Here is a 27,532-nt window from a genome sequence, read left to right on the forward strand (position 1 = left end):
GAGGGTTCCAGAGATTGGGACAGCCCTCGGAGTATAGTGGGAGTGCAATGCTGGATCCTACACAGTGACAGGAGCGGGGTACTACACATAATGGGCCTTATTCTGGTGCGCGTTCCCACGGACGAGCAATGTTTTTCTTATGTGTATGCGCATTTCTGTGCATGTGCATATGGTGGGTGCTAGTGGGCAAGGGGAACTGCTAGTTCTTTGTCCCTGTGGACACACCTCCTCCACCTTCTTGCGCAGCTGCTCAACTGCCTCAAACACCTATTGAAGGATCACTCTCCTCTGATAATCACAATACATTGACAAAATATAGGTGGAGAATGCAAAGCGGCGACAGGCCCATGTGAAAAGTCCAGAGTTTTATGGCTGTTCCCATGGAAATTAGGCAATGACGTGGATGCCGGAGGCGGGCCGCTGAAAACACCAGATATCAGCTGCCCGCCCTCTTCCCATACAGGGAGCACGCAAAGCTAAGACACCAGAGAGTGTCTTAGTGCGTGCTCCTTCCAAATCATTTGATGGTCAACTTGATGACTTGGCAACCCGCACACAAGGCAGCAAACGGATGTTTATGCAAAACATCCATTCGTGCAGGGAACTCGGCAAGCAAGGGGGGGTACGCGTTCAGCTGTGCGAGCACCATTTAATCCACATACAACGCTGCAAGATTCAAAGCATTGCGTGTGGACCAGAATAAGGTCCAATGCGTTACTTCTGCATGTGATGTATCACATGCAATCCCCTTTCCCTGCTGTTCCCGGGAGGGGGTCCAACCTGGAGACCTATATGTGCAGCATGTATGATCTCTGATCTGATGCGCACGGGACCGTGCATCTGATTGTATGTCTCACACACACACACATGGTATTTGGGCCGATTTTACCCAATTTCTCAGGATCAGGTGAAATTGGGCTCAAATCGCATAGTGTATGTGGGCCTTTAGAACTGCTGGCACATTTTAAAAGGAAACAATGTTATGTAATAAAACAACAGAGTATATTCCAGTCACCAGCAGGGATGGAAAGGATTATCTAAAGATGCGTACACATTAGACAATAACATAAATGATATGCATGATAACGACGATTGGTAACAATATTTTCGTGCATATCATCTAATGTGTACACACTATATCGTTAACGATGTATGCTCCCATGGATTGTTAGCGATGTCCTCCGCCTGTACATGCATGACGATGGAGGATAACTCCTAGGGAGACCCTTGCTGCAGAATGCAGCATGGGCCTCACTCACCATTGCTTGACGCAGCCGCCATCGGCAGAGTCCTGTCAACAACGATGTCGCTGGGTAAACATTATTATCAAATGTGAACTCAGCTTCACATTATAGCCATGAAGCAAAACAAAAAAGCAAGCAACTGGGCAGAACCATGTTGCACTGCAGGTGGGGCAGATGTAACGTGTAGAGAAAGATAGATGTGGGTGAGGTGTGATCAAATCGAAATTTAAAGTGCAGTATAAAATTAACAATAATAAAACTGTCTAACATTTTTAGGCTACATGCAAAAGCAGCCAGTATTTACTCTGCACAGAAAAAATATATAAATATATTTGCTCCCCTTGCATGACAACAAAGTTTCTTGCTTTATTTGCTTGCAAACAAAAATTAATCAGGCCCTATATGTAGCGTATAAATGGCTAGGTAAGTATTAGTGATATAATGTATACTCAGGAATAATTACATCATCAAATGGTAGAAATCTGCACGTCTGCAGTTTTATGTCTAGAATAAGCAGTGCAATAAGTTATTCAAGTCCATTATCACTCTACTCATATTGAGATGAAAGTGAAACAGGTTATTTATTCCCATGGTCTAATTGAGTTTGACTGCATGTGATATAATTATGGCAAATAGTTCTGAATGCCAGTGAGAACTTAAATACCTGTGTTATCAAATTGAATCTATATTTTGTTTGGGAACTGGTTTTCAACAATGTAGTACAGTATATTGCATAATTATTTAAACGTCCGTACACACTCCTTATGGTAGATGCCAGTTGCTTGCTAGAAGTCTGCCAGAGAAGGGGCATTCAGATACAAATGCTGCTATCTATGCACCTGATTTATCATCCCAATTTCAGCCTCCTTCTATAGATCATTAACAATAAATAAGCCTCAACCAGAATTTACCAATCTGTACTCTAACATCTTCTTTGTTAGTAGAATAATTAGCAATTTTACCATAATTGTGTAACATTACTCAAGATGACCCAACTTTGATCCCAAATCAGTGATTCTGAACTGATATTTAGATGAAATGGTGGGTATTTAATTAGCACTAGTCCCTGTAGGTGGCCTTAAAGCTGAAGGTAAAGTCCAAAACCCATTGATGTTTTCAGCGTGAGTCCCAATTTTTCAGCTGCGGAAAAAACGCTATTCTCTGTGCTGCTGGGATTTCTGACGGCGGTTAGCCACAGTGTAAAGCCTGTGGCTAGTTGAATACCACACCCCCCCTATGTGTTTTCTGTGTGTTAAATCTGCAATGAGAATCTTTTGGCGATAAACACGCTGCAATGTGTAACGTATATAGCGTCCACTTGCAATGGTGTAGAGCTTTACAGAGAATACTTAACCAATCCCCTAAGCAACACCAGTGCATGTGACATAATTAGTTCACAGTATTGGAGGAAATCATAGCTATGTACACCACCTTTGCCCAACCCCCATCCATCCTCTTCAGGTGTAAGAGACAAAGCTCAACAAAACGCACCAGAATACACAGGGATGTGTGCGGAACCATTTTTGGTGCGCCAGAATACTATGGAAATGCATATTTTATCTGACAAAAATTGTAATGTACATATAACACTAATTGAGCCCCTTTGTGTGGAAGCACATCATGGTCAACTGTGCAGATGGACCGCGATTTACTATAATCTATACTATAATTCATTTTACTATAATGCATTTTGAAAACTCAGCTTTATCAAATATTCATTAACAAAGGGCAGAATAAAGGAACAAACAATGGGGATTGCATTAAATGTACATTATTTTACTACACAGTTGATCAATAATGATAAATATTGACATTTCCAGGGACAAAGCTTTGACACTTGGGGTTGATGGAAGCTAAACTTTAGCATTATATCATTGAGCGCACTTACCTCTCTCTCCTTTAGCTTCATGGCAAGGACTAGCTGATGTCTGTGGTTAGTAAGTGCCTCCCGAAAGTTTCCTTTGGAAAAGAATGCAGATCCCAGATTCCCATAGGCTCGGCATTCTCCCGTCTGGTCACCTACATCACCGTAAGACAATATGGTTATACAGCATGGCAGAAAAGCATGGCCTATATAAAAACATTCACCCACATGACATTCACTCTATGTAGACTATAAGACCATGGATAACTTGTACAGTACTAGGTAAAAAATAAACCTATTTTTCATTACAGTATAATTAGCCCTCGCGCCGTAGCTATGTTTGCAATACAGCAGCTGCCAATGCTTACTTCATAGCACCAAAAAAAAGATGACATCACAGAAATAGAGCAATATAACAGGTGGACGAAGTTCAGTACCATTGTGACATAATAATTTTAGTCGATTCCTATGTAACCTAAATATTTTCTTTCGTAATTGAACTTATTTAAAGGATATATGACATTTATTTTACAATTAAAAACTCATTGTAATATTAACTCATTATCCATTCATTTATTTTGGGTTGTCATAACACGAATGGTGAGTTTTGTGGACTATAAATCTTAAATGCAGCCAGCTGCTTGTTATAGGCATTAAAAAAATGTAAGAACCCTTATTCAAATTGCAAGATGTTTTACGGAATGAAAAAGAAAGTAGCATAACCTATGCATGGAACACATTGTAAACATTGCAGCACATATACTGTACATGCACAGTTACTATGCACAATTACTCTGTGGTGCATGCGGCAATTAATCTCTGCTTTTGGGGGAGGAGATTCATTTTGAAAGCATTCTGACCATTGTGACATGGCCACTCCCTTAGGGCCAGATGCACTATGGGGGTGATTCTGATTAATTCGGACGGGGCCGAAGCTCCGATGTTTGGGGCTCTGCGCACGGTATATTATGCGCATGTGCAGCTCCCCTTTGTGAATGGTTTTGGTGAATTGCATATTCGGCAAAGGATTGGGCCGGGACGTGTCTTCGGGAAGGCTCACGCAAATAACTGACTTTTATTTGCGAAGCCAGAAGAAATCATTCGATGGTCAGCACCCATCAAATGATTTCTCATGTAGCGGAGGCATGTGAGGAGATGTGTTTTTGTTACACATCTTCTCGCATGGTACTGAGGGGACCCCGCGGTTTGGTACCAAGGGAAATCGGCGTGGGGGGGGGGGGGGGGTATTCAGCAGGGCGGCATCTATGGTGCTTGGTAAGTGGCAATCCTAACAGCTTACCAAGCAAACTAGAATCAGGCCATAAGTTTCAAAAAGTGATAAGGTAGAGAGTGAAAAACAACCAATCAGCTCCCAAATGTAATTTTTCATTTTTCAAACCCAGCCTGTGACCTGACAGTTTAGAGCTGGTTGTTTATCACTCTCCTCTTTATCACTTTTTGAAGCTTGGTGCATCTGGCCCTTAGTATGACATAACCAGAGTGGCCGTGTGGGATTTCAAAAACTTAAATCTTGGGAAGTGTGATCATTTATGATCTGGCAAAAAGCTGATCCATGCTAATGCTTTATTTGTACAATTGTGCCTATTTGTCTGCCAAAAACATTTCACATTGCATGCCCACTAGACAGTCAGCCTGCATCTACTTTGCCACAAGTGTAAGTGAATGCGGGAAAGAGTGAAGCCATGTTTTCAACTTGCTTTTCTATAGAATACATCCCTTTGAAAGCATAGAATGTGGCCCAATCATCGGCCTAATTCAGATACGTTCACAACTTTGATGGTGTCGGGGCATGTCTGCAAAAATGCAGGCAGGTGTGTCTTGGTACACATAAAATATGGCACCAGTGTCACAGCATCTACGGCCATTCTACACAGCCAATGTTCCTCGCATCTGTGTTGCTGTAGCAACAGAATATTCAAGTGGCTGAACATGTTGTGGTAGCTTTGGTGGGTATTTATGTTCCCTTGTGGCTAATACACTTGCCAAGCCTTGCAGTTCTATCACTGAAAGTATTGCTGCTGCATCAGCATTGCGACCGTGTATGAATCCGGTCCAATAAGTATAACTTCTAATATTAGACAATATAGGGCTGTATAGTCTGCTGGGAGAAGTTGTACCTATTCTATTACTATGGGTGCATTAGCACTTTTGTAAATGAAGTCATTATGAAATGTAAAATCTACTCCAGGGATTAACTACTCAGGACATAAATAATCTTTGGCTAGCGAGCTTCGTAGTTTACCAAGCAAATCAGAATCACCCGCAAAATTGGGAGAGCCACAGATAACAGCTATAAAAGACAATGTTAATATTTCCCATATCACTAACTACACTTGTAGCCTTTATAATGTACTGCACGGTTCCAGTCATGCAACACTATCCCCCTCATAATATGTTCTTTTCATTTAAATACACCACATGGGAATTGAAGGTTATTACACACACACGCACACACACACATACGCGCGCACACACACACACACACTCACTTTTAAGATCACATTTTTTTCTTTTTAATTAATGCAAACACTTTGGAAATGGTAAACTATGCAGCAAACATTTCTGTAACTATGCAGATGTGTTGTATGGGGAAAAGCAAAACTAGCGGCTTTCCGAGTCACTCGAACTGGTTTTAGCATGAGCAGTTTTATAGACTGCAGACGTGTCTCCCTGACAGACGCCAGCACTAACCCATTAAATTGCCATTTAATGGCTACAAACAGCCAAATTGCACTGACTTGGGTCACTGGAGGTTGACATCTCCGCCATGCAAGTTTGTAATACATGGCTTGTAAAACCTATTTACATACCCACACAGCAGAAAGGTGGGATGAGAGAGTTCACTAAATGGTGGTAAAAGTCTACCTCTAAATGAAAAATGTGATCCTATGAAATGGCAAGGCTGGCTTATGTGTGAGGCTGTGATTTAATGATGTAGGCAGGAAGGAAAGCATATCTAGTTTAAAAGGTATTAAATCAATCTGCCTGTCATTGTGTCTATGAAATGAATAATGGTCTTCTATAGACCATATAGTTATAATCAAAATACTAGCTGACCTACATCAAAATTATAATATGGGTCCTACTGTAAGTCAGTCACATGCAGTTTGGCAGCTTCTTGTGAGCTAGGATATATGTGTGGGGGGCCGCCCAGCACAGGACAAGGCTGCCTTGCACGTTGTGTCCCTCAATATACAGGGAAGCGCTGATATATTTAGGATAGCCCCCTGCCTGTCCTCAATGCCATGTCTACACCCCACCCGCACACCCTTATACTGCGGTCACAGTTTCCAGAATGCGACTTAGCCCCTAAGAGACGTTTTGTGTCTGACTTTCTAACTTGGACTCCATTATAATCAGCCAAGTTGTATGTTTACGTTCTTATTGGCCCACGAAAGCACCTGACTTTTCATGAACTCATTCGCTATTACTTTGGACGACTTTGCAAAATGTGCTGATATTTCAATGAATCCGACCAAACTTGGCTCCTATTACTGTACATCCTGGCCTTAGTGCACTTTTATCATGGTTATGGGTATGCTCTCCTCAAAAAGGTTAGAGGTACAAATCCTTGGAGAGTGATAAAGTGGAGAGAAAGTGCCAACCAATCAACTCCTGACTTTTTTTTTTAAACACAGCCCATGGTTTGGATTTGGCTGGCTGGTACTTTACCTCTCTCCACTTTATCACTCTTCAAGGCTTAGTACATCTTATCAAAAGTCTTTTTCCAGTGGACACTGAGGACACCATCCTGCCAGGTGCTCCCATCAGTGCTTGGGTACTAGCACATTCTTTTATACACCACCATAAACCCTTAATTTGTCAATATAAAATTGACCTTTTTCAATGCCATCCTAGTTGTCTGTCATTATTATCATTCATATGTTTCATATTATTACATTAAGGTTGACATGATAGGATAGCTAGGGTCATCAGATGCTTGGGCATTCCAGACAACTGTGGAACATTTCCAGCACTCACCCTGGCTCGTAGAGAATGTCTACGACTTACTGCAAGAACTGAAATGTATTGTGCACTGAAATGAATTGGAACTCTGACTGACATCCATGTTCTCAGCCAATCTTGACAGAAGAAAGTCAGTGAGGTTATTTTTGGAGTTTTCATCCATTCCAAACTTTAAAATGTAGAAATGAATGATTTCTATGATTGTGAGATGTATATAGATTATTGAGGATGTTGCTATACAATGTTGATTTACAATAAATAGATTAGGTGAATTGAAAATAACGTAACTCACAAACATAATTGGTCACAATTGACCTTTTATAGATCTCTCCCTGAAAGTGCAATAGACAGAAAATTACTTAAATTTATCACTAGATCACAACCATCAGTGATATTAGTGGCTTTACAATATAATAAGAAACTGCAATCATGAATATAACTAGAAACTGCAATCATGAATATAACTAGAAACTGCAATCAGAAGGATTAAACATGGTTGATCAGAAATGTAACAAGTTTAAATGACTGACAACACTCATTTAATTTTAATATCCATATAAGACAGAAATGTGCCATACTGTTGTAGAACTACAATTCCCAGCATGCAAAAGGGCCACAGCCTGTGCTAGAAAAACACAAATAAGCAAATCATGGTCATACCTAAAGTCTTTGCTACATCCAGGTCTTGTTGCATATATCCTGTACTTTTTTCTGTGTTCCCAAGAGACCAATAAGCACTGCTCAGGGCAGAGAACACTGAGCCCCTCAGCTTTAGACTGCAAGTCCCAATTTTCAGTGCAGCTTCTAACACAACCACGGAGGCACCATGATGTCCTGACGTCAGAAGTTCTTGACCGATCACTGACACCACCACAAAGGGACTCTTGTCCAGTTTCATCTTCTGAAGTTGCTGATAAGTAGGTTCCAGAGATTCTAATAGAAGAAAAGCAGCCAAGTAAAACATAATGTTATACGATAACACATTTAAATAAAAAATAACAAACGAGGACATACAGTACATTCAGATTATGACACATTAAGCAATAAATATATATAGCTAGGATGTATGAGAAAAGACTTGGTACTGAAAAGCTAAATATTGTAAAACAGGTTAAGAGATCAAACTATCAATATACAGTGAGTATTAGCAGTCCGTCTTGATTAATAAACCATCAGGTACGTGGCAAGTGCCAATGTTTGTGATCAGCCAATCAAGTACTATTATAATCTGACCACATTTATTTTATTTGAAAGAGGGCTTGTATGGGGTGTGGATTGTATTGCCGACCCGACTTAGGTCGACAGTCATTAGGTCGACACCGTTAGGTCGACAGACAGCAAGGTCGACAGACAGCAAGGTCGACATGGGTGAAGGTCGACAGGTGTCTAGGTCGACATGGGTCAATGTTGACATGGGTTTAGGTGGACAAATGCGTTAGGTCGACATGGGTTAGTTCGCGAGGTCGACATGTGATTTTTCACAGTTTTTTTACCCGAATGTCGACACAATCGACATGGACACAGCTAGAAGTCAACCGCAGCCCCTCACATCGCTCGCTTTGATCGGGATGCTTCGGGCACACTATTTTATTCTCCCACCACACCCTAGTGGATGGTAGGGCATGAAATACCGCCTGTTGGCACATGTCGACTCATAAAACAGTGAAAAATCCCATGTCGACCTCGCGACCTGTCGACCTAACGCATTTGTCGACCTAAAACCATGTCAACCTAAACACCTGTCGACCGTCATCCATGTCGACCTAGAACCCTGTCAACCTCTTGCCTGTTGACCCAACGGTGTCGACCTTATGACTGTCGACCTAAGTCGGGTCGACAATACGAGCGTATCCCCTTTTATGTTATTAGCCAGATACACTGCTATATATTGGCATGATCAGGCCAAATCAGTCATGTTGGCCAACAACATCATCAGTGTGTGTATGGGCAGCTATACATTACACATACCAGGCTCCCTAGTGTACTAAACAGATCTGCTTGTTCATGTGTAGGTGTGCAAGTGTGCAGGGCTGCCTATAGGGACAAGGAGGACGCTTGCTGGAGGCTACCAGATCAGAGGCCTGCTGAGCCAAAAGATACCTGCCCCCCCTTCCTGACAGCATCTATATCGAGCGCAGCCCCTGCATCTCATATTGCACTGAGGCCCAAATTCACATTATATAGCTGCAAAGGAAGGAAGTAGCGCCACCATGGTACTGGGATTGGTGATTGATGTAGGAGCCACGGCCTAGGACAATAATGGTGATTGGACCTTGTCCGTATCTGTGATTAGGAAATAATTACTGTGGTATTAGACAATGCAATGAGTGTGAGTAGCTACAATATGCACACCCGTGACCCTGGTCACACAATCAGCACCTAATCCTCCATCAGAGGTGCCAACGGCTCCTATAACTCGTATACTCTGTGTTTTGGCAACAGGTGGAGTTTACGCAGGAAGGAATTTATATAATATATGCCCACAAAATCATATATATAGACGTGGTCAAAAAAAGCACTTATGATGGGTGAAGTCGTAAAAACAAGCCAATCAGAAAGTGACAAGCCAGTGATGGTGCCCAGCATCATGACATTAGCCTGTATGTGCACCTGCCCTTAGGCACCAGCAACTGATTTTACAGGCATATTATCATCTCTATGCACCCTTAATGTAGCCTACATCCCGACAGCCTTTTCTCTCCTGTCAATGGCACGATAGTGTCAATGCAATGTCTGCAAATTCTCCTAGTGATAAAAGAACATATGTATCTCACATGTACAAAGTTAAATGATAACATAAATAAAAATAAAACGGACAAAAGGAAGATCATTTGCAATGTGCAAAGCTGGCCTATTTTATGGGCTGCATTTCAGTAAGCTGTTATGACTGGCACAGATGGTTAAAAGCTCCTTTGCTCCTTGAAAATAAAACCATTGATTTTAAAGTCTGTCCTTAAAGCCTCTTAACAAGCCTTGGTGTTGAGGATGTAATGGCTTGATGACAAATCCTACAGTCAGCACTGTCATTAATTAAACTTCCCTACCTGAGCACAAGCGAGAGATCCCATTAAATAAAGACTCGGTTCTCATGGGTTGCAACAAGCACCAACAAAATAACTAAATTATGTGTCAATTAAAGTACATTTTTCCACAATGAGCAAGACTGCAATGGTCACAAGATGTAGTTACAGAAGCACAACTTATTTTACAAGTTGTATTACATTTCAGAACTTATATTGTACATATTATTTGTACTGTATGTATGGTAATAGGATCCAACAATACCCTACAGTACATTAATTAGAGGAAACCTGAAGTGAAAAAAATATTTGTTGGAATTACAGATCTACTGTGTACATTCTTTTTATTCTTTAAAATGACCCTCCTTTCAATCCCAGATACCTGTGGGGGTTAATCTTCTGGCATTTAATTTATTTTGCACAGAAGAGACTAAATTTCTGTGCAACAGAAGCCTCAAAGTTCGTAGCTGCACAATGCAGCTAACCTGCCAGTCAATCAGGGTATCTTCCTGCACCTAATTCTACACCAAAGGAGGTTCAAAAGTCCAACCTACAATAGTCATCAGGTAGCAAAAACTACTATTGGACCCTGCAAATCACATTGGGCGAGATTCCCTATCACAGAAATGCGGTAAAAACCCCGTTATTCTCTAACCTCCCTCCGCAGTGTCACCGCTGCGGAGGGAATCGCCAGCAAAAGCTGGCGGTTCCCTGCAGAAGCCTATGGGCTTCTTACCGCAGCGGTGTGTGAGGGATCCGTCACGGATCCCTCCCAGCATGCCCTGCGGCCGGCGCGTCACTCTGCGCATGCACAGACGGACTCCCGGGTCACAGACCCGGAAGTCCAGCAACGGCGCCGCATCGCAAGGGACAGCTCTTATCGCAAGAGCTGTCCCTTGCGTTAATGACCGCATATTTTAGAGAATATGCGGTCATTAGAAATGCGATGCCGGGCGAAGAGGGCTGCGGATTTTAGAGAATCCCGCCCATTATACGTTATAAACCTTTCTGGAACTAAATATCTGCAATGGAGCACATACAGTTAAGTCCATAACAATTTGTGTGACAAAGTGAAAAAGCAGTTGGAGAGAAGCAGGCACAGAATTGCTGAAAGTCTATTTTTATTTTCCTCATTGAATTCTAACGCAAGAATGGTCAAATAGAAGAAGCCCTTTACTAAATACACTGGGGTTCGATTTGTGAACGGCTAGCGAAGGAAAGTAGCAACAAGAGGTCTTGGCCAGCAGGCATCGGGCATGCGTACCACTGGCCACATGCATGAGCAGTAATTCAATAATTGCTTGATTTGCAAATTTGCTGATCAGCAATGAACTCCGAGTCAGGCCCTATATTTTTAAATGATAACAATGCTCTATGAACTTGAATATATGTTCATTTGTGAAATAAAGAATACATTATTATTCCTAGCCCTGGCTTGTAGTACAAGATAGAGCCATGTGTATTTGTCCCTTGGGCAGTTGGAAGACATTTGCTTGGAAGACATCGGTGTTTATTTACTAAGATGGGAGTGCTATGGCAGATGGGGGTTGCTATGGGCAACCAATCAGATTCTATCTATTATCTTATAGAAGGTGCTAAATAAATAAGAATTAAAATCTGTCTGGTTGCTATGGGCAACATCCCATGTTCAATAGAACTCCCATCGTAAATGAAACCCCATAATCTGAACACAGAATCTAGGACATCTCTTATATTTGCATTCATGAAATAGTAACCAAGTGAAATATAGATATAGACTAAGGGGCTGATTCTGGGGTGGGCACTCATTTTGTATGCAGCGACTTTGTATGCAGCAGCGCTGTGGAAATATACAAAAGCCACAGGAGGCGTCTATGGTTAAAATTCACCCACTACAGGCTTCTATAATCCACTGCTGCGCGAGAGGACTCGCCTTCAGATCCACTGCATTACCATCGGAAAGGATGTCTGGTGAATTCACGCCACTGAACCTGTGTCCTTGCCACTGGCTTGTGAACAACCAGAAAGCAGGGCGCTCTAGTGCTCTTTCCCTACTGCACATGCGCAAACCTCTGCTGTAGAGTTTGAGCCCTAGCGCACTCAGACTCCACGTTGCATGTGCAGATTGGCGGTAAAATGGCTGCTGCACTATTTTTTCTGGTGATTTCTGCAACGCTCCTGCTACTACAGCGGGACTTCGGAGCCTTGGTAAGTATTTCCAAAATGGGTAGAGTGTGCACGATGTGGACCGCCCTGGGACTCAGGAGCCCTTGTGCACTGCACCCATTAAAGATAACCACTGGCCCACAGTAGAACACCTCATGATGGCTTGACATCGCATATGGCTGTGGTGAAGGTGGAACTAGTCCCCCTTACCATTAGATGTGGGGGAATTCAGTTCTACCTCATTCCCCTCCACTTTAACCCTTGACTTATGCAAGTTCTGAATTAGGCATACTTGGGGGGGGGGCATGATGCTTACTTCACCAAGCCCCACCCCCATGCCAGTCAACTGCAGCAATTTGCAGGTTTGCAGATTGGGGGGAGGGGCTAAAATGATGCAAAATGCCGTGATTTGCTTCATTATACTGTAGCCCTACCCCAATCCGTGGACCCACAAAATCCGTGCTGCATCAAATACCGGAAGGGGGATACAGAGGATGCTGGGGCAATGTGGGAGACTCACTCACCTTCCTGGGGGGCAAACCTGTTTTTTCGGGAGCCTCCCAACCATTCTGGGAGAGTAGGCAAGTATGGAATTAGGTTTTATATTTCCTATTTAGGTATCATAGCTGATTGTATATAAACACTATAAAGTCCTATAAACCTACACAACCAGTAATACTGTAGCAATGCGGCTGAAATGCAGGCTGAATCAATACTTTTCTGAGCCCTTAAGCATTGCTTATTATACTGCTTCTGTACAGTATGTACGTGGTGCCCAGTGACAGACTGGACATGTACTACTCAAAAACATATACAGACATACTGTATAATGCATAACAATAGGGAGATTTTCCAAATAATTCATCTCTAGATCAATATATAATTGAACTCCGTTTATGTCCTGATCTTCCTTTATTATTATGACCTTGAAGGCATTAAGATGCTGCATTTCTAGATTATGTTTTTAGGATTTATTGTTATATGTACTTTACTGGTGATTAACAGTGTAAAGCTTGGTTCTATTTTCACTTGCCTTTATTATGGGAACTGTTCATGGCAGGAAATGTCTAAGAATGAGCCCTAGAGGATTCTGCCCTATAACACATTCCTTTCCGAGCTGTTTTATTCTCAAATGAGCCTGAGTCCGTACCTTTAAATGTAGTGGTTAACAAAGAAAATAAGAAGTATAACCACATAGGGAGGATGGTTGTTATCAATAAACATGGCTTGTTGAACACTATTTAAAAAAAAAAAAAATTAAAACATCATAATTGGGAACTGAGGATATATCCAGATAAAATATTGTAGTATTGTAAATACCTTATCTGGATAGATTTAACTTCTGTATTAAATCTTCCTTTCAGAAGTAGTCGCTGGTGAGAACGAGACACTCTGCCGGGGGAAGCCGTGGGCTAGTCGCGGGGTGATTTCTTGCTGAAATCACCCCATGTGTACGGTGCATGAAAGTTACCATTAGGAATAGGGTTGTCATTAGGGTAAATATGGTTAGTGTTAAGCCAGGTACACACTGAGACGACCTGCTGAATCAGAACAAAATATCGGGAATGACCAGTATGGGGTGCCTGCGACCGCTAGCATCGTTGCTGCACACCACCCAAGCAATAAGGCTAGCAACAGGGTGTATGGTAATGAAGAATGGAAATATGAACGTTCAGTCCTGTTTTAATTTTTCTGATGTGTATTGAATTAATGATATGTCAGCCCCATCATTCTTCATATCATACTGGTACACATCGACTGGGTAAGTTATAAGTATTAAAAATCCATACCATTCAACATGACCCAATCCATTAAGTACAACATTTTCTGTTCCTGGACTTCCCTCTTAGGGCGGTATTCAATGAGCCTGATTCGCCATGTTTTTATGGCGAATTTGTGCTGTTTGGTGAATTTTTGACAAAAACGGTGAATCACCCTATTCAATGACCACATGGCGAATACATTTGAAGGTTTTTTTCGCCATGATTCACCGAGTAGCAATCGCTATCTTTTTATGGTGAAGTGGAATGTGAACTTCTAAAATAAAGTGTTTTGTTTTTTACATTTGGTGTCTAAAAATCAGGAATTTTATTCTGAGGAGGGGCATGCTACTTTTATTCATGTGCTGTAAGCACATGAATATATATTTAATTTGAAAAAAAATATATTTTTTTTTTTTACACAGCAGCCAGCAGGGGGCGCCGGAGCCGAGCCGCTCATTACATATTCATATATTCACTGCACCCGATGTTACGATCGGGTATAGTGAATATACACTCCCCTGCTGGCACCCCCGGGGGGCAGCCTGTGCTGTCTGGCACCCGGGGAGTCCACCTGCCCCCCACAAACGTTCAGGGGCAGGCAGAGAGACTTCCATCTCTCTGCCTGGCACCCTCCTCAGGCTCCCTGCGGCAATCGCCGCAGGAGCTCATATTCGCCTGTCAGGGGCAGCGAGCCCCTGACACGTTGAATACCGGAGCCCGCTGGCTCCGGAACGTGGAGAATGTGCAGCGAATCCTAAAAAGGATTCGCTGCACCTCGCAGGTATTCACATTGAATACCGCCCTTAATGTATGATTGCCGTCACCTGTGTTAAACTAGTTAATTTAAGAGAAGGGTGATTCACCACAGGTGATGGCAATGATGCGTTATGAAAGGGAGGTCCAGGAACAGAGCATTTTGTACCTAATGGAATGGGTCATGTTGAAGGGTATGACATTAAAGTACATTACTTTTTTTCTATTTGTATGTGTTTAGTGCATGGTATGGACACAGCTATGTGACACTAGCCACATTTTCAGGCTCTGGCCAATATGGTCATGTGGACTACTTGCTTTCACTGCGTAGTTACATAGTTACATAGTAGGTAAGGCTGAAAAAAGACTTGCGTCCATCTTGTTCAACCTAGGTTGCTATATTCAACCTGTCAATATTACTTACAGTATGTGGAGTACTATACATCACTACATTCCGAGCAGATGCTAGAAGGCAATCATCTGTAATCCATTGCACACATACAGTACTCGTAGACCGACATGATGAATAGTAAATAACAAACAGAAAGAGGTGAACATGGAAACAAAATAAATAAATGAATAACACATCTCAAAGTTGATAAAGTATAAAAGTCATTGCAGGCACAAATCATCTGTTTGCATTCTGATTTTGGTGTCATGGCAAACTGGTTTTAAAGATTTATGAGAAACTGAAGACATTTAGGTCTGAAAATAAAAATCTATCAAATGCTCAAAGAATTATACACTTAAGAAGAGGAGGATTGTGATTTTACATGACATATCTAAAATGTACTGTACTATGGGCCTAATTCAGACCTGATCGCAGGGCAAATTTTATCTAAAAATGGGCAAAACCGTGCTGCACTGGGGCAATTGTAACATGTGCGGAGAAAGTTAGATGTGGGTGAGGTGCAGTGGCGTAGCTACGTTTTGGGCGCCCCCCCACCGTTAGCGGGGGGGCGCCCCCCCCCCCATCGCCGCCCCGCCAAGCACCCCTACCCCGCCGCCCATGCAAACCCCCCCTCAATCCCACACAGCCTTACCTATCGCGCTGGTCCCGGCGGCTCCGTTCTTCTACTGAGGACCACCAGAAAATGGCCGCCCCCATACAGCATACAGTTTCGGAGAACAGTGTGCTATATGGGGGCGGCCATTTTGTGGTGGTCCTCAGCAGAAGAACGGAGCCGCCGGGACCAGCGCGATAGGTAAGTCTGCGGAAGATTGAGGGGGGGGTTTAACTATAGCATCGCAGCCCCCGGCGCCCCCACATGCACAGCGCCCCCCCGCGGTGGCGGGGGCTGCGGTGCTATAGTTACGCCGCTGGTGAGGTGGGTTCAAACTGAAATCTAAATTGCAGTGTAAAAATAAAGCAGTCAGCATATACCCTGCACAGAAACAAAATAACACCCAAATCTAATTCTCTCTGCACATGTTACATCTGCCCCACCTGTAGTGCAGCATGGCTAGAGAAAGATTTTGCTTTTAAGATTTTTACTGAATAACTGTCAGTATATGATATATGTCTATCGTAAGAATTTCATGGAATGTACTAGATATGATACAGATGACATTTCTGTATATAGTTACTGTATAAAGGAGGTGGGAGCATACAGTCATCAGTGAGCAACAGCTGTATCGTACGTCTTACAGCTTTGTCAGCCTTATAAGGTCTCCTCAGTGCAGGAGATGAGAGAGTAACATCTAAGATGTAAAGCCACATACACACTAGATGAGAAAGTAAAAGAGATTGCTCGGAAGGGCTCTTCTGAGTGATATATATATATATATATCGTTAACAATGCATGATCCTGTGCATTGTTAATGACCCTGTCATGATTAAGCGCCATTCTGACGATGCCGTTCTGATGCCAGAACGGGCGTAACTGTTCATAACCTGTTATTGATAAGTGACCTGCATTTACCCTGGATGGTTATGAAGAAATGGTGGGTGAAAAGGTTATTCCAACATCAGGGAAGCAAATGGAATGCCTTTCCTTTGCAGTCCATACTCTCTGTTTATGATGTTGTGATGATATCTCCTCAGTATAGCATCAATGGAAGTAATTTCCACTAGAACCCAGACCGAGATCTGGTCTGGCTGTTATGTCTCAACACAGTTTATTGACTCTGATCCCAGGAGGTTGCTCTGTATAAAAAAATGTCAAAGCTTTGGTTGTTAATGGCTAATTGCTCAGCTTCAAAGGAAAGTAAATTAGCCAGCCCCTGCGTATCTCACCAGGAGACCCCATGTGACAGTGAAGATTCCAAGAGGTGGGGCTGTGTGATTGTGTGGGGGTTTGCAGATTTTAAAAGGGTATGGCACACAAAAACAATGTTCATTATCCTTGGAATGAGACGGGTCTGATACTTGTCTCTGAAATGTTCCAGTACCCGGAGAGATTTCCACTCCACTCCCCTGTCTTATCGGATTGGTGGGTTTTTAATTCCAAAGTTTTTATTTTTCTCTGAAATTGTCTTTTACGTATTACTTTTGACTTTTAACAATATATCTTGTAACCTATTTTTTCCTGTAATATACTGTAAGCCTTGTAGTGTTTCCACTTACATTAAAAATCATAATTTAGTTTTGGTGTCTGTTGTTATCCAGCCCAAGCCTCTGATGAATTCGCCAGGGCATTACCGTGTAATTCAGAATTTTGTGTTTCGGCAGAACCAAAGCTGTCGTGGACTAGGTCCAAAAGGTACTTTGGTTGGATGCAAGCGGAAAATCGTGGTGAAATAAACACACGCTTGGGGTACTCAGTAAACGTGTCACGTGGCAGATTGGCATATCTGGGGAATCGCCGCCTAGGATAGTGACACCCTCCCTTGTGTGTTTATTACAGACGAGGGAGAACCTTGCTAATGGTATGCTGCAGCATGGCCCCAGCTCCCCCCTGCTGCTCCCACCTCTCCGGCATTGACAAGTGTATGCACTTGCCGATGCTGGCCCTGCACTGGGTCCCCATCCAGTCCCCCGCAGCCAATATTACCAGGTACACACATTGCATACCTCTTAACATGACCCTCTCCAGGGGGAGCACAATGCTCTGTTTCTGGACTTCCCCCTTAATTTATAACTGCCATCACCTCTTTTAAACAGGCTAATGGACAAGAAAGATGTTTCGCCACAGGTGATGGTAGTCATAAATTAAGAGGGAAGTCCAGAAACAGAGCATGGTGTCCCTCCTGGAGAGGGTCATGTTGGGAGGTATGCAATGTGTCCCCATGTTCGGAGGTATGACATCGCCTAGTGTGTACACGGCTTTAGACTTGAGAGAACCCAGACAGGGGGCGGGATGCTATATAGCAGAAATGCGGTAAAAACCCCGTTTTCGGGGTTTCTACCGCATTTCTATATGCTATATGGCGCCTCCGCAGTGTCAGCGCTGCGGAGGGAATCGCCAGCTAAAGCTGGCGAATCCCTGCAGAAGCCTATGGGCTTCTTACCGCAGCGCTGTTTGAGGGATCCGTCACGGATCCCTCCCAGCGTGCCCTGCGGCCGGCGCCGGGGTCTGCGCATGCGCAGATGGACTCCCGGGTCACAGACCCGGAAGTCCAGCGCCGGCACCGCATCGCAAGGGACAGCTCTTACCGCAAGAGCTGTCCCTTGCATGAATAACGGCATATGTTATAGCATATGCCGTTATTAAAAATGCGATGTCCGGCGAAGGGGGGCCGCGGATGTTATAACATCCCGCCCAGGGCATCAGTAATGGTTCAAAGTGTTCTTCACCTAGAAGGTAGTCACATGCTTTCTGTCATATGCTTCTAAGCTAATCGGGAAAGAATGAAGATGTCATTGTACTCTGAGAATTATTTTTCAGGACAGATAAAGCATTGCTTAGTTATCCTTGTGGCACACTGTGTATACAGTAGGATTGGCATTTCCTAGCTCAGACACAGTCAGAGATGCAGTGCAATAACTCCAACCCGCAGACAGCTATTTCCATCTTATTTGATATCATAGCCCAATGGCTTCTTTCCTGTAAGGTTTGGAGCCCTCCCAACTGTATTTCTTTTAACTCAGTTCAGCTGATTGATTGAGTTATTTTCTGAAAATAAATGTATCAAATGTTAGTTGTGAAAACAAAGCAAAGAAACTAATATTACAGTGTAGTCATCTGAGAATCACATTGTCCCAATTCTAATATTCTTATATTACCAGTGTAACCCTTAAGGAAGCACCGCTGAGCACATCTATTTTATTTTCTTCCTTCTTTCCCTTGTTTTTCTCTCCATTTTGACTTGCAGAGGGTAGCCTGGGGCAATGGCTGGCTGGGGATCAGCCCATGCTGTGACTGGCTCAGCTATGTCTTGTCAGCCTAGAACAGAATGCCTATGCTGCCCGTCAGGGGGCACAGATTGTCAGCATAAGGGGTCTCCTCTGTAATAGTGCAGCAGGCTTTCCTCTTGCTTGTCTAAGCTGCTTTGCCTCTGCTCTTACCACAATCAGTTTCTGCTCATGTGTCATGTGTCAGTTATCTGCAGATCAGACCCAGGATTACTGCCCCAATTTTCGGGGGACCGTCCCGTTTCTTTGGGATGGTTCCGCGTCCCATCCAAGGCTGGCAGTGTCAATTTGTGAAGCTGTACCATCGGTCCGATTTGAGCGTTCAAATCAGGCTGATGGTACAGCTTCACTAGTCTTCCCAGTAGTAGTTTAAAATCATTTTGCCATGTAGCTGACTTGCAGTGCGAGACTGGCACATAAAATATAAAATATAATACATGAATATTTTTTTACATATAGACTATATACTGATAAAATGCATGTATATTCTTGGTGTACAAAATAAATATTCTTGTTTTGTTTTTTCGTTTATAATTTTATGATTGTATATGTATTAGTTTATGTAATAGTATATGTATTAGTTTAAGATATCACTATGGCAACCCTTGTTGCTTTTTGCGGCTATCAGCAATTACGTGGGCAGGTGATTCTTTTGTGCATTCAGGTCCGACTTCCGACTCAGGTCCGTTGCATCAGACCCGATGGGTCATCAAATGCATCCAATTTGGGCCGATTTCTCGGCCCAATCCATAGGGAATGGGTGACATTGGCCCAAATCGCTGTAGTGTAGAGGGCCTTAAGACATGTTAGTTATAACATGGAGATGATATCTGAAAGTATATTTTTATTTGAACTTAAAAGAAGATGGCAAACTTGTATTGTTTTTGTTTCCAATCTAATCTCTGCAACAGTAAAATGTTTATTAGTAATGCAGGATGCTGTAATGTGAGAAAGAGGCTGTAACCAGTATTAGTAGCAGTCACTAATACAGGAAATGTACTGCAGGTAACTTACCTCTCATAGGTGATTTCATTGCAGCTTCCACCATTCCCAGCAGTAGCTGTAAGCTCTTGGGGTCCTGCGCCAACCCGGACGCAAATGCAGCCAGGGCATCTGCATGGCGGCCAAGATACTGAAGGGCAACACCCTGTCTGAAGTATGCCTAGGAAACAACAAAGACATTGCAGATGTTATCAATGAAGTAGGTACAGCAAAGGTATTAATATACAATATATGTATAATCCAATATAAATACACTGTTCAGCAAAGTGTTCGCATATTAGTGATTCGATTGAAAAGTTTAGCAACCACATTGAGTGGAGGGATCCAGCTTGACCTGTTCTGGGTAACCCCCCCCCCCCCCCACATGATAGTAGAAGGAGTTGTAGTTTTGCCTGATCCAGGTTCAGTTGTAGATTAGCGAAAAATCACTAGTCACTAGTATGTAACGCTTTTCTAAACTTCAAATGCTTCGCAAAATAGCAAAGCATTCACATAACTAAGGTAGCTCCTGCCTGTGAAGGCGGGTGCTGGGTCGCCATGTTTTGGCTTGCAGCAAATGAGTGTGACGTCATAAAGGTGCCATGAACCGCCCCGAAACTTTTCCGGACTCGCCTCTGTTGCCTGGACTGTGCCCATCTAATGCCGAGTCACTACCACCCCCCACCGTCACTCAGCAGTCACATTTTACAGAATGCAACCGCAGTTTAAGTCCTTGCGCTTGCACAATACGGCTTGCACGCATATACAGAATAGCGAAAATCTACAGCTACTATTAAATTAGGCCCTATATATGTTTCATCTACCCAGGCCACTGGAGGGCAGTAGTGAGCTGCAGCCGGCCAGCAGCAGCAAAGCTACCGCAGAGGAGAGCCGGAGGAAAGAACTGGAAGGAACGGGTAGTGCCCGCTGAAATCCCCCCTCCCACCCAGAGGGGAGCGGGGGGGGAGGTGGGTGGCGGGGTGATTGCCTGGGGTGCTGACAGGGCTTGCTCCGGCCCCGCATCTACCCAATGTACAAGTACTTTGAAAATGTAATAAGAGCAAAGTATAATAAAAAATTACTTAAATAGTATATTAGAACCAACATGTACAGAAGTAAAGTTAATGGAGGACCACAGTTTGGCCATGATTTAGAAGGTACAGTAGAGCAACATTTATTTGTCCCACAATATAAATTCATGATTTTATACAGTACAATTTTTTTATATATATACTTTAAGAACTAGATGATATTGCTACATTTTTTGTACTCTGACTGTGATTTTAAGTTTTCTTATAAGGTCACCTTACCATACAAATTATTAAAGTGATATAATAATTCAGCCATATTATTACCTACATTCCAATATTATATATAAAAGGCAAATCTGTAATTTATCAATATTAGTACAGAATTTCAGGATGATCCCAGGTTAGTTACTATATTTTTATCTTATCAGGAACCTGTGACACCTACGCAGACTAGACCTGCTTTGTCATATAAAGAACAGTGGCGGATTCATTTGACACTATCGCCCTTTCGTGGAATTGTATTGAGTGACATCATAAAAGTCTTCAAGTCCTTAATTGCTCTGTCCTTTAAGATTTATTTAATATCATCTATACTGCTGAAGTTAAGCCGTTGTACTCATTCTCTGCCATGTTGAAATAATACTTATTCATCTGTCTGCCAACAAAATTGTGATCTAATATTTTATTCACTCTACAGTGCTTGATAAGAAAAAGTAGAACACACCAATAAAATAAACAAGAAGTAATATAACTGCTACGATACCCAGGATAATACTTTATACATATTGTTTCTTCAATTTGTATTCACTGTTAATCAAGCTTTTACAGATTTTGCACCCCGTATGTAAGAAATAATATGACAAAAAAGAATGTAAAATTATGGATAAATAAAGACCAACAGGCAGGGTAGACATTGTTATCCATCCCAGTCCTAGGGGGATCCTAAAGCACCAGACTGCCAATTAGTGTCACTGTGTCTTGTCCACTTACACTCCAGCTGGTAAGCGGAGACTATCATTCTTCATAGCCCATGTGGCAAGAGCCAATACATATTGCTTATGAACAACAATATAAACAACGGAAGGCACGTACCAAATATTATGCAGAAAACATTGCACATACTTGCTTTGCAAAGCACAAATACAAAGAGAGGAAGCAGACAGGCAATATTTAGAGGTCACACTGCACTGGGCATTGCTAGTATTTGTGTGTGTGTGTATATACAGATGGAGCTCATTAGCGGGGTCTGGCAGTCGGATTGCCAACCGCCAGCCCCCACCAACCGCCGGAAGGGGCGCACGCGCATGAGATGCTCCCCGCTGCCGGTCTCCAACGAGTATGGCAATTCCCAATGACAATCAAAAGGTCGACATGAGTTTTTCACACTTTTTTTATACAGACCAACTTGGTTCATGCTTAACTATCCACGTGGGCATAGAGGAAGAATATGATAGTGTGGGGTCCGGCTCCAAAATTGCCAGGATTTGAATCCCGCAATTGGAGTTTCCAATCCCGGGATTACACTGCACATGCGCAGTCTAATGCCAGGCAGTATCTGAGCACTTGCTCGGGCACTGCCTGGCTGCTCCCGTCCTGGCTGTGCGGCTCTGCACAGCATGACACTGTTGGGAGTTGAGAGCGGCTGTGCGGAGCCAACCTCTGATTCCTGGACCCTCTCGCCATACCTGGACGCTCTTTCGCTCCCGCCCGCCCTGCTCCCGGCGCACTACCCTCGTAAATGAATGTGCAGGGTGGGCTGTTTGGGAGGGTGGGACGTTTTTATTTTATTAGGGAGGCCAATGAACATTTCTCAATCCCGGGATTGAAAAAATGCCCTGGGATTGGCATCCCTAGCTCTTAAATCATGCACAAATCCCTTCCCCTTGTTATGGTGACCCCCTATTATTTTGTTCTGCAACTGTCCTTGTATACAACAATGGTTAATCTGTGTTGTTTGAGGAGGAACATTTTTTTAGTCAGCATCAAAATAACATAATAGACACCATTCTTAGTAACAATGTATTTTCTCTTACACAGAAGAGATGGTATTATTTGGTGTCCTAAGGTGTGTTTTAGGAATCAGACTATTTTATGGTGTGAAAATATGATCATTATGACTTATTTATTTTGCTGTGAACAATGCTTACTCATTTTTATGGCTAAACATAATCCAATCAGATATAAGATTTCACATTTCTTATAATAGAAATCTTAAAGTATTTGTAGCAGACATGACATTCAGAAGTGCCAGAACTGCTCATGCGGACTGAGAACCGCGGCACCAGTCTTGTATTGATCCTTCATCTCTTTCAGCTACAGAAGGAGATTAAAGAGATCAACTTAATAAGGTAAACGAGTTATCCTTTAGTAATTCATGACGGACAACATGCAAATACTTAAAGGGACGCAAATTGTAAATAAACATTTCAATTGTGTTTAAAGGATTTAGATTCAAATTTACAAAAACTGTGTTGCTACATTTTTAGCGGCTTTTGGATACTTTAGGGAACCCTAATCTAATGTATGGTTGTACCTTGTTTACAATAGGATGTACCCACTGCCTGGTTCACTTGCACTCCGATACCATGGTTTACTTTCTATGCTGTAGTGACATTGAAATTGGAGAGAGATAAAATACCTATAAGCTGCTAACTGTCATTTTACAGGCTGTATTTTAAAAACATTAAAGGAGCTGATTGGTTGCTACTTTATGTTTCTTCAAGGTTTGATAAATCTTCCCCACTGCCTATAGAGTGACAGAAGCTGACTGTACGGTAATTTATCACTCTCCAACCTTTGCAACATCTTCCCCCAGGTATTAAGGATATATAGGATTGGGAAAAGGTGGTTTAGTACCTCCGTCAATTTGATATAACCATCTGTGTTCAAGTATGGCTATGCGTAAAAAACCCTCAAATGTTAGGGTGTCTTGAGTCCCAGGTCTGGGAACCGTTGCTATAAACACCTATGCAGTGCCAGGCTAAGCTCCGTTGTTAATCTGTAGTACTTGTTATGTGCTAGGTAGAACAAGAAATTGAGATTACTTGTCCCTCAACAGAAAAAGTATAGATAATCGGGAAGATTTAATGGATATTGCCTGCTACAAGAAGTCGAAGTACCCTATACTGTATCTGATTCCTGCAGCACGCAGGAATCAGATACAGTATAGGGTACTTCGACTTCTTGTAGCAGGCAATATCCATTAAATCTCCCATGTTTCACCTATATTTGCCTACATGTAAATAAGCTTCTGCTTACTGATAAATAGAACCTTTACTACCTGACTTTTATATACAATCTATGCAAATAAAATGCTGAATATTTATAGGACAATCGATGATAAAAGGACAGCACTAAATAGTAGCAATAGAGCACCAATGGTAATATGGGGAATGCATGTAAAAACTCATCATACTGAATATTCATCTACTGTACTTAAAATCATATTGTACAATAATAATCAAAATGTCCTCTGGCAAGCGGTTCTATATTAATAGAGCAAATCATGTAAGTGTAGCTCTTTAAATAAATTAAGCAAATGACAATTAATAAAACTGCAGAATTCCCAAGATAATATAGTACTTAAGTATTAGATATACAGTAAGGCAGTACAATCAATTCCAAAGGTCATGATCCAAATTTGTGTATGGCTGTTGCTACCAAGTAAGCACCATGTCTGAATCAGTCTCATTGACCACTAAGGGGGGTATTCAATGTGCCGCCGCTATTCCAGACGGAATAAAATTCCCATTGAGTGAATGTGATATGCTCCTCCCAAAGGGCGTGTCTAGTTCCATATATCAAGAGATCGTGAAAAGAGATTGTGAACGTGGTCCCTAGAATTGTTGGTGTGTACTGCTACATCTGAAAGGAATCTTTTTAAATGGCTTATATCCAAATGTAGATGATCCCCAAAGCACTTGCTAAAGTGCTGGGAAATGGTACTGATGATTCAATGTAAATGTATCTATCTCTCATTCCATTTTTCCCCAAAAAAGGTAACAGTGTAATGTGGGCTAGGTGGAATGAGGGAGATTGCTAGACTAATGAGGAAGAGAGGGAGATTGCTGCTATTTCAGGGATTCTCCTGAAATGAGTAGGCAACTATGGTGTATATACGGAAGTAAAAGTAATGCTTTATTCTCATATTTTATCACAGCAGTATAGGTACGGCCATAATACTTATTATATAAAGTACCCTTTGCATAAGACAGTAACCCCTGTAATGAATAGGGTTATGTCATAGCGATCCATTTAGTCTGTTATGTGTTTGCACTGTCTCCAGCGAAAAACATTTCTCCCATTGATAAACGATCTACTGAGCATTGTTCTAGTGACTGATGCTTCATTCCAAAAACAACACTGTATACTTTCCTACATACAAAATAGCTCCCTAACCAGCCTTTATTAAAGTGTTGGAAGAGTTTGTCAAATTAAGTCCAGTCCCCACCTATTATCAGGTAAGAATAAAATTTAATTGCAAAGCCAGGTGAAAAACAACCGAGGAATCAGTTTTTGCACCACTATACCCTAACATCTGTCTTTGTATATGCAATGTACTGTGCAGTGTACTGTTCAGTTGCAAGTGAATTCATTAACTCACCCATTATTCTCCATTACAAAACATCTAAATGTAGAGTGACCTAGCACGAACTTCGTGCCTATTAAATACATAAGACAGCACCTTAAATAGTAGATATCTGTTCTCATTATCGAGTTAGAGACCAGCCCAACGTTCTCAAGCAAACAAATAAAAGCAGGACATTAGTTAAAATCAGGGGCGACAAGGCAGTTTGTGAACATAAATATCTAATCTGCTTTCCATTAGCAAATAGTGATTGAAGGGCAATTTCTAATTAATTGGATAGAATTAGAATTTATTCCATTAACTGCCATTACTATTGTAGAGCTCCTGAGCTTGCCAAGCATCAGCAGTGAGAAATCAGGCAAATATATTACATTTGTACTGCTTTGTTAAAGGACAGCGTTTGCTGTGGCTAAACAGATGGACGCAAATTAAATATCGCAGCTAATGAAAAGTGATGTGCTGCTTCACCTTTGACACACGTGGTGGCATTTGCCATATTGAACTGTCATGGACTGACATCAAACTAATGATATCGCATTGCACACCATAGGCAAATATGCTGTTGTTTTCCGTTTGCAGCAAAGGATTTGATCTGCTTGCAGCAAAGTTCTAGGATGGAAGGGATGAATGATCTAAAGAGACATTTCAGCAAAGTTACAAGTCATATTGTAGATAAAGACAAAACTGGCCTTTTGTTGTTCTACTTTCATATGTCAGTGGTTGAAGGAAAGCATAAAGCAGGTGTCTGTCTACCATGACTACAAAGACACCCCAAAGAACACAGCACCCAAAGCGAATCTAAAAGGAGCTTTATTAGAACATTATCATCCCATTTTCATTAAGAAGAAAATCCCAACAAATGTATAGACTTAAAACTGATTGTTGCAGTTAATATGAACTTCAGAAAAACTCAGTTATGAGAACTAGGTATAATAAACACACAAAATAAAATAAATTTACAGACATTACAGATCATATAAAACAACAGACTAATGGGGGTATCCAAGTACCTGTGATCACAGGTAATTACTTCTATGGGACATGCAGTGGCTTATCAGGGATTTTGTTTCATCTGTTTCAAAATCTGTTCTGGCTTTTGGGGCTCCATAAATAAATAGGGCTCCTTAAAAGGGAAATTCATCATTTATTCTCCACTGATACAAGAGAGCCTTTAGTGAAGTGATTTTCAACATTTTTCAACTCACGGCACACCAAACAAGATTTTAACATTGCCAGGGCACACCATCAGACCCCCACAGGGAAAAACACATTGTCCCCCACAGGGAAAAAACCCAACCTATTGCTTCCCAAATGTAAAAACAATCACACTGGTCCCCACAGGTAACAAAATAAAATACATTGGCCCTCACATGAACACAACAGACCAGTGAATAACAGGTGAATTGGTGGTGGAGGCTATAAACTAGTGTAGACATCTCTAGCTCTGGTGGCACACTTGACAACAACTCAAGGCCCACTAGTGTGCCACAAAAAGTGGTTGAAAATCGCTGCTTTAGTGGCTGTAGACCTTGTCAGTTGTCATTCTCATAAATAATGTCATGTGTACACTTCACAATAAAACATGATGGTCACTGACAATTTTCATAAACTTTTCAACAACTGAGACTATCGGACAAATGAAATAGCATCCGAGTTTGGTGCGCAATGCCGGACAAACTCTGAGGTTTTTTAATGGGGCAGTCATTTACAAAGCAAAACCATGTCTTGTAAATGACCGCCCTTTTAAAAGAAACCTCCGATTTAAGCCGACATTGCGCACGGCTGCCAAACTCGGACACTATTACATTTGGAGAAACAAATGATAGATAATACGTGGCGCAATGCAGCACCTGCTGAATATC

At 42.0% G+C, this 27,532-nt stretch overlaps 1 protein-coding gene across 4 annotated transcripts in view; it reads right to left on the minus strand.

The window, feature by feature from the left end:
* The window catches only part of TTC28 (tetratricopeptide repeat domain 28), a 561,828-nt gene that overhangs the window by 292,927 nt on the left and 241,369 nt on the right, over window positions 1-27,532 (minus strand). For all 4 annotated transcript variants that reach the window (XM_083146807.1, XM_083146798.1, XM_083146816.1 and 1 more), the window contains 3 exons: window positions 20,085-20,232; window positions 7,756-8,028; window positions 3,133-3,263 (listed from right to left, as the gene is read on the minus strand). In XM_083146807.1, the coding sequence (XP_083002933.1) occupies window positions 3,133-3,263; window positions 7,756-8,028; window positions 20,085-20,232 (552 nt within the window). The remainder of the gene's footprint in view (window positions 1-3,132; window positions 3,264-7,755; window positions 8,029-20,084; window positions 20,233-27,532) is intronic.

Source organism: Crinia signifera, chromosome 1 (assembly GCF_055691185.1).
Source record: "Crinia signifera chromosome 1, ASM5569118v1, whole genome shotgun sequence".
Classification (NCBI taxonomy): Eukaryota; Metazoa; Chordata; class Amphibia; order Anura; family Myobatrachidae; genus Crinia; species Crinia signifera.